Genomic DNA, 16,511 nt, shown 5'->3' on the forward strand with positions numbered 1-16,511 from the left:
GGAACTCTGCGAAAGCTGTGGAGTTGGGCACGGTGTTCGGTGTATTACCGGTCAGCGGTGACAGGATCCCGGCTAGATGCTTGGAGAGGTTGTACGCAAAGGAACTCACGCATGAAACGATGGGTCTCAAGGGTGTCCCCGGCTTGTGGATCTTGGGTAGACCGTACATCCGGGGAGGCTGCTTGCTGGTGGGACGCAACTTCCGGTAGGTGGCGTCGTCAAGATTTCCGGACTTGTTAAGGGCGAGAAGCTGGGTCAAGCCTCTTCAACGTTGTTTCCACACTGGCCACGATCTCCGTTGCCGGTACGTGGTCGGGGGTGACGGCGAAGTTGAGGCCTTTCCCTAAAAGAGATGTCTCGACGGTGGTGAGGGTCCTCGCGGAGAGGTTGACGACCCACTTCGATGTGTCAACGGCAGATTCGATTGGGCGTTGGGTGGTGCGATGGGCCGAACTCTCCTCAGTTAGGTCTTGGAACTTGGCGAGTTGGCGGGCCTTGCACTTCTCGAACTCCCGGCGGCAACGGCGGTCGATATGCTGGGTGAGGCGGGCACGGTCAGTTTCACTGAAAGTGGACCGGATCTGGGCCAAAGTGGAGTCCACCTCGGCCCCGATGGTCTTCTTCGTGGCTCTGGTCAGGTGTATCCTCTCACGTAGAAAACGAAGAGAGGCTGTCTCTGCTGCTTTCAGGGCTCCCTTGGTGCGGACCGGAGGTTTGACCCTAAGGTCCTTGGGAACCACTGAGTTCTTGATGCAACGGACAAGGAAGGTCAGGTGGTTGGATATGTTTGTTGCTAGTCTGTCGACCCTGTATGGCTTCCCTTCTCTGTCGGGGGTGTTTGCTTGTTTGAACTGCAGGGTGCACGCTTCTGTAAGTAGACCAAAATCTGTCTACCTAGCTCAATAATTATCAAAAGCAGTGGTGTGGTGTGTGTGTGGGGGGGGGATTCAGAAGCAAATGCACTTTCGGGCTCATTCAACACGATATTGGGAGGAGAAAAGTACAGTCCATTTATTTGATAAATAAATATACCGATTAGTTTCTTTCCTACTCACCTATAAAGTAATCTCAGTTAAAAAAAATTCAAAAAATTCCGTTGGGGGTGGCGGCAAGTTGCCTCCTCCAGCCCAATGCCTTCCGCTGGATACGCCACTGAATAAAAGAAATCCTCTCAAGATATTCTATATTAGAGCCATGAAATTGGGGAACTGAAGAAGTTTGGCACTGAACCTCTGGCTTTTGGACTCAGGACTTCCAATTCTGAACAATTTGGATGTAGTCGGGTCCGAAAGTGGCTCTATTTAGCCGTTTTGCAGAGGGATTTAAAATTGGCTACTTGTCAAGTGAGGAAAAGCGTCGTTTGTATTTAGGAGTTGTCTGCTTTGGATGAGAATTTCTCAAAAAGCTATAGCAACCCATCAAAAATTAATAAGAATTTGGAAGACGTCATGATGATCATAATTTTTCTGTCTAGCCTGAACACCAGTAAAAGTATTTTTATAAGAATTTTGAATAAGTTATTCCCATATACACCCCATAAATCCCTAGTAGGGGATTTATTACTGGTGTAAATGGGACTTTACTTACTGTGGTGCACCCTGCAATCAGGTGTCAGTGAAATGTTAGTACGCCCTCTATTTTAAGGCAACAGCGTTCCTTCTCGTGGCCGAAGTTATTAATGGTTATGCGTGGGGTGCCTTCTGCCATGTAAATAATTCTACCAAAAATAGACATGCCGTTCCAGTTGCGAAACACGACGGCTAAGTTTGTTTCGTGCTGGTGAATTTGACCATGGTTTAACCCATTTCCCTTGCTCCGTCTGTACGTCACAGTGAAGTTTTTTTTTTACGTTGTTCAGAGGTGATTACGCCCTCTGCCGATAATGACCTCGAACGACATACATTCGATACTGTGGAGCCAGTTCCACATACTGCACAAAGTTATTCTGGCTGCGGCTCGGAATAACGCGTGTGTTAGCTGCACTCTCGTGGCTGCAGCCACTTCACGTAGACATACCTCCTAGCCGCAGCCAGTAGGGGCATGATATAAGTCGTACTTGCAGAGCTTCAAGTGTACGGTATATTGCTATATCATGTGCATGTACTGGCGAACCGCCAGCTACATTGTACATGTACATATATACAGCGGGGCACAGCCACCCTACGTGCACTCACGGGGCCGGGTGCAAGCGACCAAGGCCCTGACTTCGTGCCAGAAATAAGCTGATGCGGATATCGTACTTTTTCCATCTCCACTGGTCATGCTGGTTGTCAGCGGCTCCGCCAACATTGGAGTCTTCCCTGTCCAACTCTCGTCTTGATGACAGATTTGAGCTGCCTGCTTGAGGTTTTGTTGGTGAGCCAAGTTAATTTTGCTTATAGCGTGAGCATGGTGAGTTGGACTCTGGCGTTGCAGGGCTTCTCTCAGCCCTCAACATGTTCTTTTTTCAGTGCTAGCCAAGGACTCCATTTCACAAAACAGTGTGCATGCAGCATATCAATCATGGTGATTGTCAAACTATGACTGGGAGTGTCTTGGTCCACGATTGAATAGGCAGGTGATTCAGGGGCGTAGTGACGGGGGATGGTGGCACCCTTATATTAAGCCAATTTCCCATTCTGACACCATAAGCCTTATTGCTGATGCGGGTGAGTGATTTTGTGTAATGTTAGAAAGGCACTGCGGGAAGGAAAAAGTGGGCAGTGTTTGTTCCTTTTTTCCTTCCCATAATGCCTTTCCACTGTTTTGCAAACTCACCCACATGCATCAGCAATAAGGTTTAGGGCCTATGTTGATGTTAGCACCCCAGCACGCGTAAGTGAACAAAAAGCTAGATGAAAACAAATTGCCTACAACAATAACAATCGAGAGCATCCGTTTGCCAAATGTTACGCAACATTGTCATGAATTTGTTCCCCTCTGTTACATCTTCTGAACATGATGACGGCTTGACAATATCGTCACTGGTTCCCCCCACTGACGTCAATGTGCCAGTACCTACATGTACATGGAGCTTATGTAGGTTAGTAGGGAGTATTTTATTTGATGCAGGAGTTCTTTGTCTTTGCAAAACCAACAATCCACTTTGTGTGTTGTATCCTAATATTGGAAAATGTGTGATGTAATTTTGTAATAAATATGTTCATCCAACGGCCCATTTACAATGTAGTGCCAATTACAGGACAAGGGCCAGTTAAAGAGACAATGAAGAAATGTTCAGGTTTAAAGGTGGGAGGGAAACCCGGGATAAATAGTCCAGGGAAAACCCACAGAGTCAGGCAGGGATTGAAAACCAATCCACATGCTAACCTGTATGTGCATGTCGGCAGGATTCGAACCTGGGTCACAAAGGTTGAAGGCAAGGAAAGAGCCACAAACACCATCCAGTACATGGATCATTCTATAAAGTAGGGGTCTAATTTTTTTCGTGTCCCTGTCACATCCGACATATGATGTTGTAAGTTCGGAACACATTCTCTAATTTCCAAGAGTGGTTAATTAATGCAGATTACCTGCCAAACAGAAACAGTTAAAATCAATTTCAGTAATATTATTTCCATGTCAAATTACACAGGTCAGGTGTATCAGGGACACAAAAATGTCACACTTTTGGATGCCAAATTTATAGAATGACCCACATGTACCTGTGCATGTGTTTATCAATTGGCGCGATGCCCTGTTCATTTCACTGGATCCACCCCCTTCCTAATCTGCAAAGTTTTTACAAATCTTACAAATAGTTGTGGTGTACAATGCGTATAAGCACAGTTTGGGCTGTTTCGATTATGCCAAATCTACCCTGTACTGTACCATCACAGATATGGAAAGGCTTGCGGTAGCACCATGCGAAGGAATATATCTCTTATGAGTACAGTATGTGTGGTTTTGAAAAGAACCGGGAGTATACTCAACGTTTCGGACTGCATGCTCAGTCCCTCGTCAGGAGACTCAGTTCGTTTCAGACTGTGTACTCAGTCCGTCGTCAGGAGACTGACAGGAGACTGACGACGGACTGAGCACGCAGTCTGAAACGTTGAGCACTCCCAGTTCTTTCCCGAACCACACATACTCATAAGAGATGTGTTCCTTCGCATGGTGCTACCACAAGCCTTTCTACCTGTTGCAGTCTTTCACCATGAATAGCCTGAAATTCCACCATCACAGATACTTGTGCAACATAATGTCATGCATCCTTTCTTAGTGGGGTTAGATATCTGCTGGGGAGATTTCTAGAAACTGGATGGTTTTTGTTCTTTTCTCATTCTCAAGGGTCATGGAGTACTGAAAATCTGTCCCTTGTGCTAGCCTGCCTGGATAAAGTGTGACACTGCGCTGAGGCATGGATCATTCCATATTAGCAGTAGTGCTTTCTGACCACTCGTCATGGCGCACCCTGAAGACGTCCCCGCCATCCAACATCTCCCACAAGTAGCCAACTTGGAGCAACCTGTTCACTTCAACGAGGGAGCATCTTGTTAAACACTGTTGTAGGAGTTCTGTTGTGCCGGAAGTTAGTTTTTCTCTTAGCCGTAGGATCCACTTTGAATATAGCAACGTTTGAAAAAAGGGCCTGCCAGGAGAAAAAAGAAACCATTTTGGGACCATGGAGATTGGTGACATGGATGTCCCTGTAGTTAGCCCACTGCCCATGGCCATGAGTGTCCCCTCACCCACCAGCCTTCCCCCAGGGAATGGAGACGGAGGGGCCAAGTCACCCCAGGCTGGTCCCCATCGAACTGGCTCAGGAAACAGAATTGGTAAGTTTGTGCAAGAGTGGTCCATGCAAGTCACATACACAATCCAACGGATGTATGATAGGGCTACCAAGCAGAAAAATTCACATTCTTCACAGTACAGTTCACGTACAATGTGCATGTATTTATACAACCAAGGGGGATCCACGATTAATTTGGGGAGGGAGTGATTTTGAGGGAGGCCAGAAATTTTCAAATTTTTTTGTGAAACTTGTTATGGCCTTCCGAGGGCTGAGGGTAAATATTGGGACAAGTTTTTACGTGCTTGTGAAAGGAAAGAAAGTAAAACAGTCCCCCTCCCGGATGTCCCGCCCCATCTCCCTCTTCTCCAATGCCATAACTTTATACACACCTAACTTTATGTCACCTGACACACTGTAGTCCAGAAGTTTTGGATATGGTACCATTCTTCATTTAACACGTGGAGTCGTGAAAATTATGTGTAGCTCGGGACATATTGGTACAGACTGGAACGAAAAAACAATCTTTCAAAACCCTGTTCTGATGCTGCACTTTGTTAAGTATCTGATGTCTACCCCCGGTGGTCTCTGCCCATAAAAATGCCACCAGTGCACCGAATCCTCACATTGATCTGGTCTGGTCGCAGGCTTCGAATTGAAATCACTCACAGTCAGCTTTATTCTCAAATACAAAAATGCCAAAGGAAAGTCCCCTTAAAGAAAGCCAATGAGAACTCAAGCTTGACAGCTCTGAACAAAAATGAGCACTGTTTTATGTGTTTAGCAGTTTTGTAATTGATCCGTCAGTTTGAGGGCTGTGATGTTCAGCGTGTGTCACATGAAATTCGGCCACCGCCCAAGTTACGCATCTCTCATCAGTTCCCGACGATAGATAATGATGTAGAAACATAATATTCTGACTGAAGCAAACATCCTTGGCGGGAAAGCTGGATCAGGTTCAACTTTTCCAGCTGTCTGCGTTGAGTCGCCAGTACTTGTAGCCCTATACATGTACAAACACGCACTCTGACATGACAGGCCTATAGCACAGCGATGTCCATCTTGCTTTGTACTGCTCATCGTGCCCATTTTCTCCCTACTATGCACCCAAAATGGTCAAAAAACAAAATAACTGACCATAACCAAAAGTCAGACTGGAGTATTAGTTTGGCGGTATTGCCATCTCATCTAAAAAGGCATTTTATATGCAAATTGTTTTGAGTTTCCGGTGCCATTTTGTTCAATTTTCGGGTGGAATAATGTCATGCGGCGTCTCCACCACCGAAACATTGTGCTCTTTAATGTGAAGAGGCAGGAAATAGTTATTAAGAGTGTTTTTTTTTTCTGAATCCTTTTCATGTGCAGACAAGTGAAATTTGATAGGATGATATCATTCTTTCTGTAAAATATCCCCAGGGGTTCAATGTGGATTGTTCCTCTGATCATGTGCATACATGTGTGCACATGTACAGTGTAACGGTACATGTATGTAGGCATGTACATGTACATACAGTATTTCACGTGTCATGTGCATGCAGTGTAGCTCTATACTGGTATACTGGTAACGTACATGCACAGTGTGCACTACATGTATACATACATACTGTACATGTAATACGTGTTTCAATATTCGGTTACCAAAGGGATGTTTGTCATTGCTGTGTGCATATGTACACATGCGTTAACTATAAATGAATTTATATGTCCCCAGTGCAATGATTTCTGGGGCTTTAACCCTAACCCCCAAGGGGGTGTGTAAAATCGTATTGAAATTGGAGGATTTGGGAGTGTAAGGGTTAATTGTACACGTACCGGTATGCAGACTGATTGGGCACCATCATTGCATTTCCTTCAAGAACATGTCATGGTTTGCAAGGCACCTGTGGATAGATGTATGATACCGGTACTGTTAAGCCCAAGCTATAGCATCAGTCCCAACTGTATAAACACTTCAGTTGGGACGGTCCCCACTGTAATGCGTCAGTTGGGTTGGCCCATTCATGGTCAGCAAATTTATAGAAAGTTTCTCAACCTTTTACCGCTCTTTACACCTCAAACCAGACAGTATTCCGTACCCGGTACACCTGGCACAGTTGAGTTTGTACATGTACTTGTAAGTCTGATGAAAATTGTTCATTTGGGGGATGGGTATGTTGGTCCCGTGCTTGATGGACAGATAAGCAAGATTTGTTATTTGGAAAGTTAGGTTACCCAAGTTACCCGGTACACATATGTATTCATACTAGTACCAGTACGTACATGTATGTATCATGTGGTACCAACATATTTTATTTAAATACCGTACATTGGTACATGTTCTGGTACATACATTATAGGTACATGTACGCAGTACTTCACATGTGTCCCCACAGTTTTTAATATGGTAGTTTAGCCGGCCTTGGATTTAAAAGTAATTTTGCTGTCCAAAATGTAGGCACCAACGATATTGTATCTTGGCCGATATCGATATATCGTTTTTCTATATCGATATTATCGATATATCGATATTTCTTCATTTTAATTTGCTCCTTAACGTACATGTACAGATCTCACGCCGTATACCTATGAGCATGAGAGTGGTTTTGGACTCTATAACCTACAGTACACTTTTCTAGTCACAGCTACAAAAAGTGAACTTCAGGTTTTTGCACCAAAATGTCCCAGATAGTGCAACAGATGTCATCGTTAATGGTCTTTTTAAAATTTTGTTCATATAAAATCTGAAATGTCCAATCAACCATTGTTATTTTAGATTATCGACGAATTACCTGTATGTTTCTTTAAAGTGGCAATGCATATGTATGATTATGCAAATAAGGGTGGAGTTTGCAGACCGTTGTCAATAGAGAATACCAACAGCAACCAGGCTCCGAATTAGAAAAATATTCTACATGTACGTGCCCCATGAGTGCATTCAATTGAAAAAGTTCCATGTGCACTTCCAAAAGTTACCTGCGCCATTAGCTTATAAATACAGAGAGTAGAACATAGTAACTGCATGTTACCCTGCAAGGTTACCTCATTGCAAGCTACGTGTACCTGACTAGCTGTCAAAAACTTGACCATGTAAACACACGATTCCGTAAACGTATACTATACCATGCCTCCATGATACTGTACGTACTGGTATCAGTGCATCAATTGCTGTAACCACTATGCTAGTCTTTCCTGAAGAAGTAAAGTTGGCTACATACAAGTTACCAGTAGCTACCTGTACGTGCACTATGCCCGGTAATGCCAACGTTCTGTGCGATTGTATTTAGGCTAGGCCCATGGTGAGACAACAGAGTACAGAAGAGAATATGCCACATGCACAGTTATGTGTAAAAGGTAAACAACATTAGCTTGAGAACCAACGTAAGCCGTGGCTTATCGAAAATTATGGTAATGTGACGATGCACTTTTGTACTTTTAATAAAATTTGTTCCTGAGTAGCGATATAACGATACCGATGTTTTCAAAGTTTTGATATTTTCGATATTTCTCGAAAATCTGATATTTTCTATATATCAATATTATCAAATTATTAACATCGGCGATATCAATATCAAACCCATATTGATAATATCGATATATCAACGGTGCTTTGCAAAATGATATGAAATTATTTTTTTGTACAGAGTGTTACACGGTTTTCAATTAAAACAATAGTGAAATCAACATACATGTAACAATAGTACGTATTGGGAGTGGGTTTATCATAACAAGTGAACTATTCAAAAATCAAAATGTGTTCTTCACGGCTACTGGGCTACACTACGTATTGGAAAGGAAGAAATGATGACGAATTACAAAGAAAATGCAGAAGTTCCCACAGACAGGGTGCAGGCACTGAAGAGACACCTGCTTTAATGATCTTGTTCATGCAGAGGCTGGACTAGAATATATTTGAACTGGAGAACGTGTGACCGTAGAATTTTGTGGAATCAGTAATCTGAAAATTTACATTGCACTGTCAGATTGTAGCGTCAGCATGTACACAGTGTACATGTACATGTATGTACATGTATGTGCCATACAGAGTACACACACTGTACATGGGGTTAATTGGGAGACATGTTTTTTATTGCCAGATGACATTTGTCATGCTATCATATAACGTGATGAAACATCTCTTTTTTTCATTTCAACACCTTTTATGTCAATTCCTCCCGCTGGACAGTGGGAACTAAATTACCGGTACGTGTATGATCCTTGCTAAATTGGAAGGAGACATTGCGGTATATTGGCATTCTTATTACAGGTATTTGAGGGGCATTTTATTTCTGGGTCACTGACTGGGATTTCACACTGACCAGTTGACCATCAATTCATGGCAAGTTGTACACTGTGACTATACACGTACAGTGTACATGTCCATGTATGTATGTACATGTCCATGTATGTATGTACATGTCCATGTATGTATGTACATGTCCATTGTATGTATGTACATGTCCATGTATGTATGTACATGTCCATGTATGTATGTACATGTCCATGTATGTATGTACATGTCCATGTATGTATGTACATGTCCATTGTATGTATGTACATGTCCATGTATGTATGTACATGTCCATGTATGTATGTACATGTCCATTGTATGTATGTACATGTCCATGTATGTATGTACATGTCCATGTATGTATGTACATGTCCATGTATGTATGTACATGTCCATGTATGTATGTACATGTCCATGTATGTATGTACATGTCCATTGTATGTATGTACATGTCCATGTATGTATGTACATGTCCATGTATGTATGTACATGTCCATTGTATGTATGTACATGTCCATGTATGTATGTACATGTCCATGTATGTATGTACATGTCCATGTATGTATGTACATGTCCATGTATGTATGTACATGTCCATGTATGTATGTACATGTCCATGTATGTATGTACATGTCCATGTATGTATGTACATGTCCATGTATGTATGTACATGTCCATGTATGTATGTACATGTACATGTCCATGTATGTACATTTGAAGAGCCCATACATGTACTGTATGATGCATGTCAGTGACTTCCAAGAGTTCATATCCATGACCTACTTTACTCCCCTTGCCTGAAGAGACTGAGGCAATGATATCATACATGTACATTCACAGGTATGCAAGGTATGGTTCACTCAAGGCTTTCAAGGGAGTTTGGGAGTCAAGCTTTGAGCAAATAGGCACTTTCCATGAAACTGTTTATGTATATGTAGGTACATGTATGCCAATGGAGTGTGTGAAATCAGGCCCCAAAAGAGGTTCTACACGTACATGTAATTGTTTGCTAATCAGACATATAAATGTCATTAGCAAAAAACTGCAATAAAACTGTACTAACAGCATTCCATGTTTGGGACCATGACCTACGGTACATGTATACCGGGATTTCCTTCAGATGTTTTTTCTGGCCAGAATTGATTTCGTCAGAATGTACTCGTACACATACGGTACATGTACATGTATGTGCCAAATATGGTTAAGTTCATTTCTTGAGTCCATCCAAAATGCCAGCTTTCATTTGAGTGCCAAACTTGCTTTTTCTACAGTGGGTTGGTTCATCTGGAAGGAAACGTTGAATTACGTGGTGTGCGAAATTGGCAGGGAATTAAAAGTTATTTATACACACAGTAAATGGTACGGTACCTGTAGGTTCACAAGGCACACAGTTTATAAATTATTTTGTACTTTCATGTACATGTACATGTACATACACGTACTTCCATTTTGTAGCTTTGCACAATGTATACAATGTATTTATTACAGACTACCAATAGCTGTCACAAATTGTAATTACATTGTGCCTAGGGCATTGTGCATGTTCGCATATATGTGTACATGTACATGGTGTACATTACATGGTGCAGTTTGAACATGCTTTCACTTTACATGTACACGTACAACATCTTCAAGTACCGTGGGAAAAATGTACACGTACTTCAATACTCCGTACCATATAAGATGGTACAGAAACTTAGTCAGTACCTTACACATACAGTACGTGTACATTTCATGTACATGTACCATGTGTACAGGTGCATGTACATGTACATGTATGTCAGTACGGTCTGTGCACATTTTAAAACTCCATGATTTAATTTAATGCACACTGTGCAGTGTACCGTATACGTACATGTACATGTAGGGTACATGTACATGTACACTGTACAGTGACCGCCAGTTCCTGTCTGTATAAGGTCTCCATGACTATGTTGGAAGCCTCTTTGTGCAACTACTTTGCATAGTGCATCTGGGTCTGTCCACACTAATTGATACATTTGTACATAAGCAAAATCATCTCTTTCTTTAACAGTGTTGAGAGTCAAGAAATGAACTTTAACAATTTTACTGATATACAGTATGTCAATAATAGGAATTGGTGGATGAAAAAATTAATTTAAAAAAGTAATTATCAAATCAAAAGAAATTTAAATTAAAAAGGGACTTCCACACTACATGTAAATATTGATATATTTTAAGTGAATTTGAATAAAACAAAAACGTTAAAGATTAAAATAAATTACAAATTAAAACTAAGGAAAGGACACAGAAGGAGTTGCAACTCAGGTACTTCATAGTGTTCAATGATGGTCGCCGCCAAGTCAGACGAATAATAGAAAACATTCCAAAAATGCCTGATTACTGCCTGCATCTTGGCCGGATAAGTGGGGCCAGTAATATCCTAGCAGTACTTGTAGTTTTTTGCTAGCAATTAAATACAAATTATTACTGTGACCAGGAAAAAGAGAGAGAAAAATCCCTGATGTTAAAGCTACTTTTGCCATTGTAAATAAACTTTTAACATTTTGATACACTGTTCCATTATCCATGCAAAGTTTGTAATTTCATTCTCCATCCAATACATCAGTGTTCAAAGACTCGGTATAAATTTGGCTAAGACTGGCCAACAAAATGTTGACATTTACTAGAAAGCTAACTTCATAAGTAACAAAATGCATTATTTCATCACAGGGAGTGATCATGAAATCTCATAAAATAGGCCCTTGTACAAATGCCATAATAAAAAAGATTCAAACAAAACACAAATCTTGTAAACAACCAGGCTATTTACTCCCAAAATAACTCCAGAATAAAGAGCTCATTGAGGGCAATGACTGCACATATATACATATACATGTAGATATAGGGCACACAAATTGCAAGCAACTGCGCAAGCGTTAAATTTAATGTTGTCATAAGATCATACCAAGCACCAACAAAGGCATGAATATTCATTTTTCTATACTGTACCTCAGTGCACAAAGTTTGAAGGATGTAGATTACGAGCGAGAAATTGCAGCGGCGATCATAGGGTACAAAGGGTTTTTCGGGGGTTATGAAACAGATGGTGTGTAGCAAGCGTTTGCTGCACTCTGGCTATGGACATACATGTACCAGGCATGACAGAAAGCGGTAATTGGCCAGGTGTTACAGCCTGGGCAGTTAAACTCCTTCTGTGTCCTTCCTCTGTGGCAAGACCAAGGTACATGTTCTTGTACACAGTTACGTGTAACATACTGTAAATTGTAAACAAATCTTAAGAATGAGTCATAAACATGAAAAAAGAAGGAAACTTTAAAAACACTGCAGCAGAAAACTGAAACGATCTACAAATCAGAACGTATTTCAAATTATGTACATCCTACATACCGGTGTACATGTACATTTACCGGTACATGTTTACCAGTCTAGTAATGTACGGTAGTCAGTCCAACCACCGTACAATAACACGTACCATGCATGTAAATCTACAACTCTGGGTGTTCGCACATGGGCATGTGTGGTGATTGGTGCAATATGAAAGGGATGTGTGGATGGTAACATGTATCCATGTAAAGTTAACAGACTTGACCTACAGAATATGTTCCGGTATATTTTCATTGTACATGTTGGTACACCTTGGTACATTTTGATTCAAATCCAAGGCTTCCTCACATGCAGGTGCATGAACCAGTACGTATTCAGAGAGGGTAACAGTACATCCATGTACGTGTGCATGCAAGGTACATGTACATACCACGGTATGCACACGGACATAACTCCATGCTCCATGATTATATATATGTAAATGCTGAACTTTCACTGTATAATGTATGTAGTTTGTGTAGTTTCAATGTGTCGATGACTGTACATGTACAAGGACATGTACAGGGACTGCAGAATGTTCATCCAATCATGTTGCAGGCTGAATTGGTGCACCGGTGCATGTACATGAGGTCAAGTCCATGTTGTCCAGAACAGTCAGGATGTATATGTACATGTATGCACTTGTGTAATATGTTAATGTACATGTACTAGTACATGTACCGGTACCTCCATCTTAAATACCGTATTTTCATTGGCCTATGACAATCACATGAACAGTCAATTGATAAAGATGCATTTTAACCTCATTTTGAAAGCCACTACTGTATTTTAAGTGCTAGTGTACATGTACGGTACGGTACATGTACCGTACCTTACGTACATGTGCATATACATGTACATGTATGCAAATGCATTTCTTAGGATTTTCAGCAGTTTTGATTTTGGCTTAGAAAAAAAAACAGTAAGATATGAGTTTCCCACAACCAGTAACAGGGTAGAACTTGTTTTGTCACCTGACAATGTTAAGAGTTGCCTTTAGTGCACTCAGGTGTACATGTACCTGTATCTCAGTTACTGGTACGGTAAATATTCAATATTCACTGCCATTTATACCAATGCATGTACAGTACCTGTATGTGACCATGGTCAGTTCATGTACATGTAAATGTACATCACGTACTGTAACTGGACAGTCCTCAGATATACACAGACTGCTGCCTATTTACTGACTCGCTTCAACTGTCAACAACCGGATCTGGCTAGCTTCAAGTAAAACCTGTTCTGACACTGTTTTACTAAATATGGAAACTTAATGTAGTGCAGAGCCAACCTGTTTTACCAGGTAGAATCAACTTTGCATGTTGGCAGCGATCGAAACAAACTTCAGATGAAATGGCACTTGTATAAAAGACACATGTCACGAGTGAAACTGATTGGGGACTGAAAAGTGGAAAACTTGAAATCTGTCAGCATGCATCGCGCAGGTCTATGAGCCAGGCATAAAGTCCTTTTTTAGTGGAGGAGGAGATACATTGTACTGATAAATCAAGGGAGGGCATGAGTTCCATTTTGCATTTCCCTTCAACTACGGTCACGCATGGCGCACAGTCATTCATCTACATGTACGGTGCATACGTGCATTTCCACGATTTGAGTTCATGTACTGTGCACCGGTACTAGTACATTAACAATGGCAGCTTTGTGATCGAGTTCATCTACTCAGACGTGGGTAATTCCAGAAAAAGGGATCAATTTTTTGGTGTCCCCGTCACATCTGATATATGATTTGTATGTTCAGAACACATTTTCTAATTTCCAAGAACGGTTAATTAATGCAAATTACCTGCCAAACAAATAGTAATAGTTTGAAATCACTTCCAGTAATATTTCCATGTCAAATAACAAAGTTCAGATGTAACAGGAACACAAAAATGTCAAATTTTGGGACCCCTGATTTATGGAATTTCCCACATACAAATGCCACGAGTGAAAGGTTGCCAAAAAAATTCAGTGAACTTAACAGTGAAAAGCATGCCATAATTGTAAGGCAGGTTCCTCAAAATATGGACCATTAGATAATGTTCAACTTAGGGGGTTCAGTTTTCCTGAAGTGAACAGCAGTGAATTAATTTCCAATGTCTGATGTAATGAGGGAAGTCATGGCTGATATCTGGAACAATGATGACCGTGTCAACCTTTCAACTTAATTGGAGTTAATTAATTAAAGTCTGGAATGTTAGCAATTTGAGGGACATGAACTCCCTGTTAAAATCCAAGCCAATAGAATTTACTGAGGAGTGATAATCCCTGAGGTTAATTTACACAGATTTATATGTGGTGAAAGGTGATATTTACATATATTGAAACCATAATTGCGAAATTTAAAAGTAGCTCTCACAATTAAACAGGTCCTAAAGTCGGCAGTCGCGAATGTCTTTCGATTCTGTCATGAGTGTCAAAAAATCGACTGCAAAAAACCGAGTAAAATCCCTATATCGATGTACAACACAAGCTTTAAAAAGAGCGCAAAAAAAGCACCGCCAAACCATCATCCCTTTACAACTGGACCGATCACATTTTCTTCAAGTATGTTCCCGAAAACCGCAGTCCAAATTACCAATCGTGGCGATTTTGCGGCTTCCATCAATCTCTCGCAGTGACGTTAGAGAAACATTTCGCTGCATCGTGGCCTGTTTGACCTTTTACATCAACCCAGATAGTACGCCCTCTTTTTTATTCGATATTCATGAGCCCCTCCACAGAATGGCGATGCTCCACAATTTTTCTCTTCAGAACAATTTTTCTCAGAAGAAATTCCGTCATTCTGAATGACGTTCGCAAGAAAATGACATTTGAGACAAAAAATACGATTCATGATGAAAATCTGATGCTCAGAGTTGTTAATTTAAATTTTATTTTCAGTGGAGTTATTTCCAAAATAACCAGCAAATTAAAATCGCGCATGGAATTTTCGAGCATTACATGTGACAGGATATTCGGCATTCTCGAACGTCATGCAGTTTCTGTCAAAATTCTTGAATGTCATCTAAATTCTGTCAAATAGGATGCTCACAACGAACATATTGTACTCATTATAAATTTTTGATGCAGCCAAACTTAAAGATAATTTTTGGTGGTCGAAAGATACAAGACCTGGCAGATATGCTGGTATAGTGAGAGTGATTATAAACGGTAAGAGAATGAAGAGAGCCAAACTTTTCTCATCATTTTCCGTCAATTTTGTGCTCTTTTTTTCGTGGCTTATATTTTTTAAAAGTTATTTCTTAGGTGCTTTGAAATACATCTGTCAAAAAATATACTGAATTCTCCTTCTTGTTGAGAGAAGTTTTGAAATCAAGTCCTCTGGTGTAAACACTTTGACATAAAACTTTAAATGAATTCAACTCCATTTGATTTGCACTGGTAGCCAGCCAAATGTCCACCATAAGTACATATTATGCCTAATTATCCCCATATAATGATTTTTATAAATCTGAAGGTGCTAATTTGTATTTTACATGATCAAAGTCACTCTTTTAGAAGTTTTGAAAAATGACAGCCAAGGTTGCATTTTGGTCCATTGTATGAAGAACATGCCGTATGCTTTTCTACTGCCATGCTCATGGGCTTGCCTGCATGTGGCCGTCAACTGCATGTGACGTTAATGACAAAACCATACTGGTTTGTCAGATTGAATTGAAACTCCGGTCTGTACTGATAAGCAGGTTTCATACTATGTTGTTACCTGGGTTATCGAAAAATTTAACCCCGAGATCACCCAGGTAATTGGGAGCGTTCACACTGCACATCTTAGGGTTAGAAATTCTCCAGGTTACCGTAACTGCCTTCAAACACCACTTACCAATGTCGGGGGCCAACGGTAGCCTTGAGACAATTCTCCGGGTTATCTTCGGCAGTGTGAATGCTCACCGGGTTTTATTCAACTTAGGTTTTGTTTTCTTCAATTACATGAAGACAGGACGCTGAGGACAGTGCATTATTTCACATGTACTTCATCTGAAGGACAGTAACTTGTCTTTCTGAGTTAATTTTGTGTACAATGTTTGCAAGATACCAGTCTTGACCTCATACCGCACGTGTGAACATGTACGTGGCTTTACCAGCATAAGTGTTTTGTTTACACGTACACATTGGGACATGTGAACACTTCTTTTTCATTATCTATGGCAAAACAGGCAAAATTCCGAAGAACCGTAGAGT

The 16,511-nt window shown here is 40.9% G+C and overlaps 2 protein-coding genes across 3 annotated transcripts in view; one reads left to right on the plus strand and one right to left on the minus strand.

The window, feature by feature from the left end:
• Nucleotides 1–236: 236 nt before the first annotated feature.
• Nucleotides 237–2,262, minus strand: LOC147795871 (uncharacterized). The gene is made up of 2 exons (XM_087130840.1): nt 2,175–2,262; nt 237–868 (listed from the first exon to the last, which is right to left on the minus strand). The coding sequence occupies exons 1-2, from the start codon at nt 2,260–2,262 to the stop codon at nt 237–239; spliced, it is 720 nt and encodes a 239-aa protein (XP_086986966.1).
• The window catches only part of LOC110977980 (oxysterols receptor LXR-alpha-like), an 80,093-nt gene continuing 65,554 nt past the window's right edge, over nt 1,973–16,511 (plus strand). The window contains exons 1-2 of one of the 2 annotated variants that reach the window (XM_022232562.2): nt 1,973–2,391; nt 4,270–4,757. In XM_022232562.2, the coding sequence (XP_022088254.1) occupies nt 4,604–4,757 (154 nt within the window). In that variant the 5' untranslated portion in view covers nt 1,973–2,391; nt 4,270–4,603. The remainder of the gene's footprint in view (nt 2,392–4,269; nt 4,758–16,511) is intronic. The other variant, XM_022232563.2, reaches the window with a different exon arrangement.

Source organism: Acanthaster planci, linkage group LG20, assembly GCF_054643075.1.
Source record: "Acanthaster planci isolate LZ-2023a linkage group LG20, COTS_SCS, whole genome shotgun sequence".
NCBI lineage: Eukaryota > Metazoa > Echinodermata > Asteroidea > Valvatida > Acanthasteridae > Acanthaster > Acanthaster planci.

Coding starts and splice junctions, on each gene's coding strand:
- LOC147795871 (XM_087130840.1), bottom strand. CDS start 2,262: ATGACCAGTGGAGATGGAAAAAGTACGATATCCGCATCAGCTTATTTC. Junction 869..2,174: donor GGTCGCTTGCACCCGGCCCC/GTGAGTGCACGT, acceptor GTCTACTTACAG/AAGCGTGCACCCTGCAGTTC.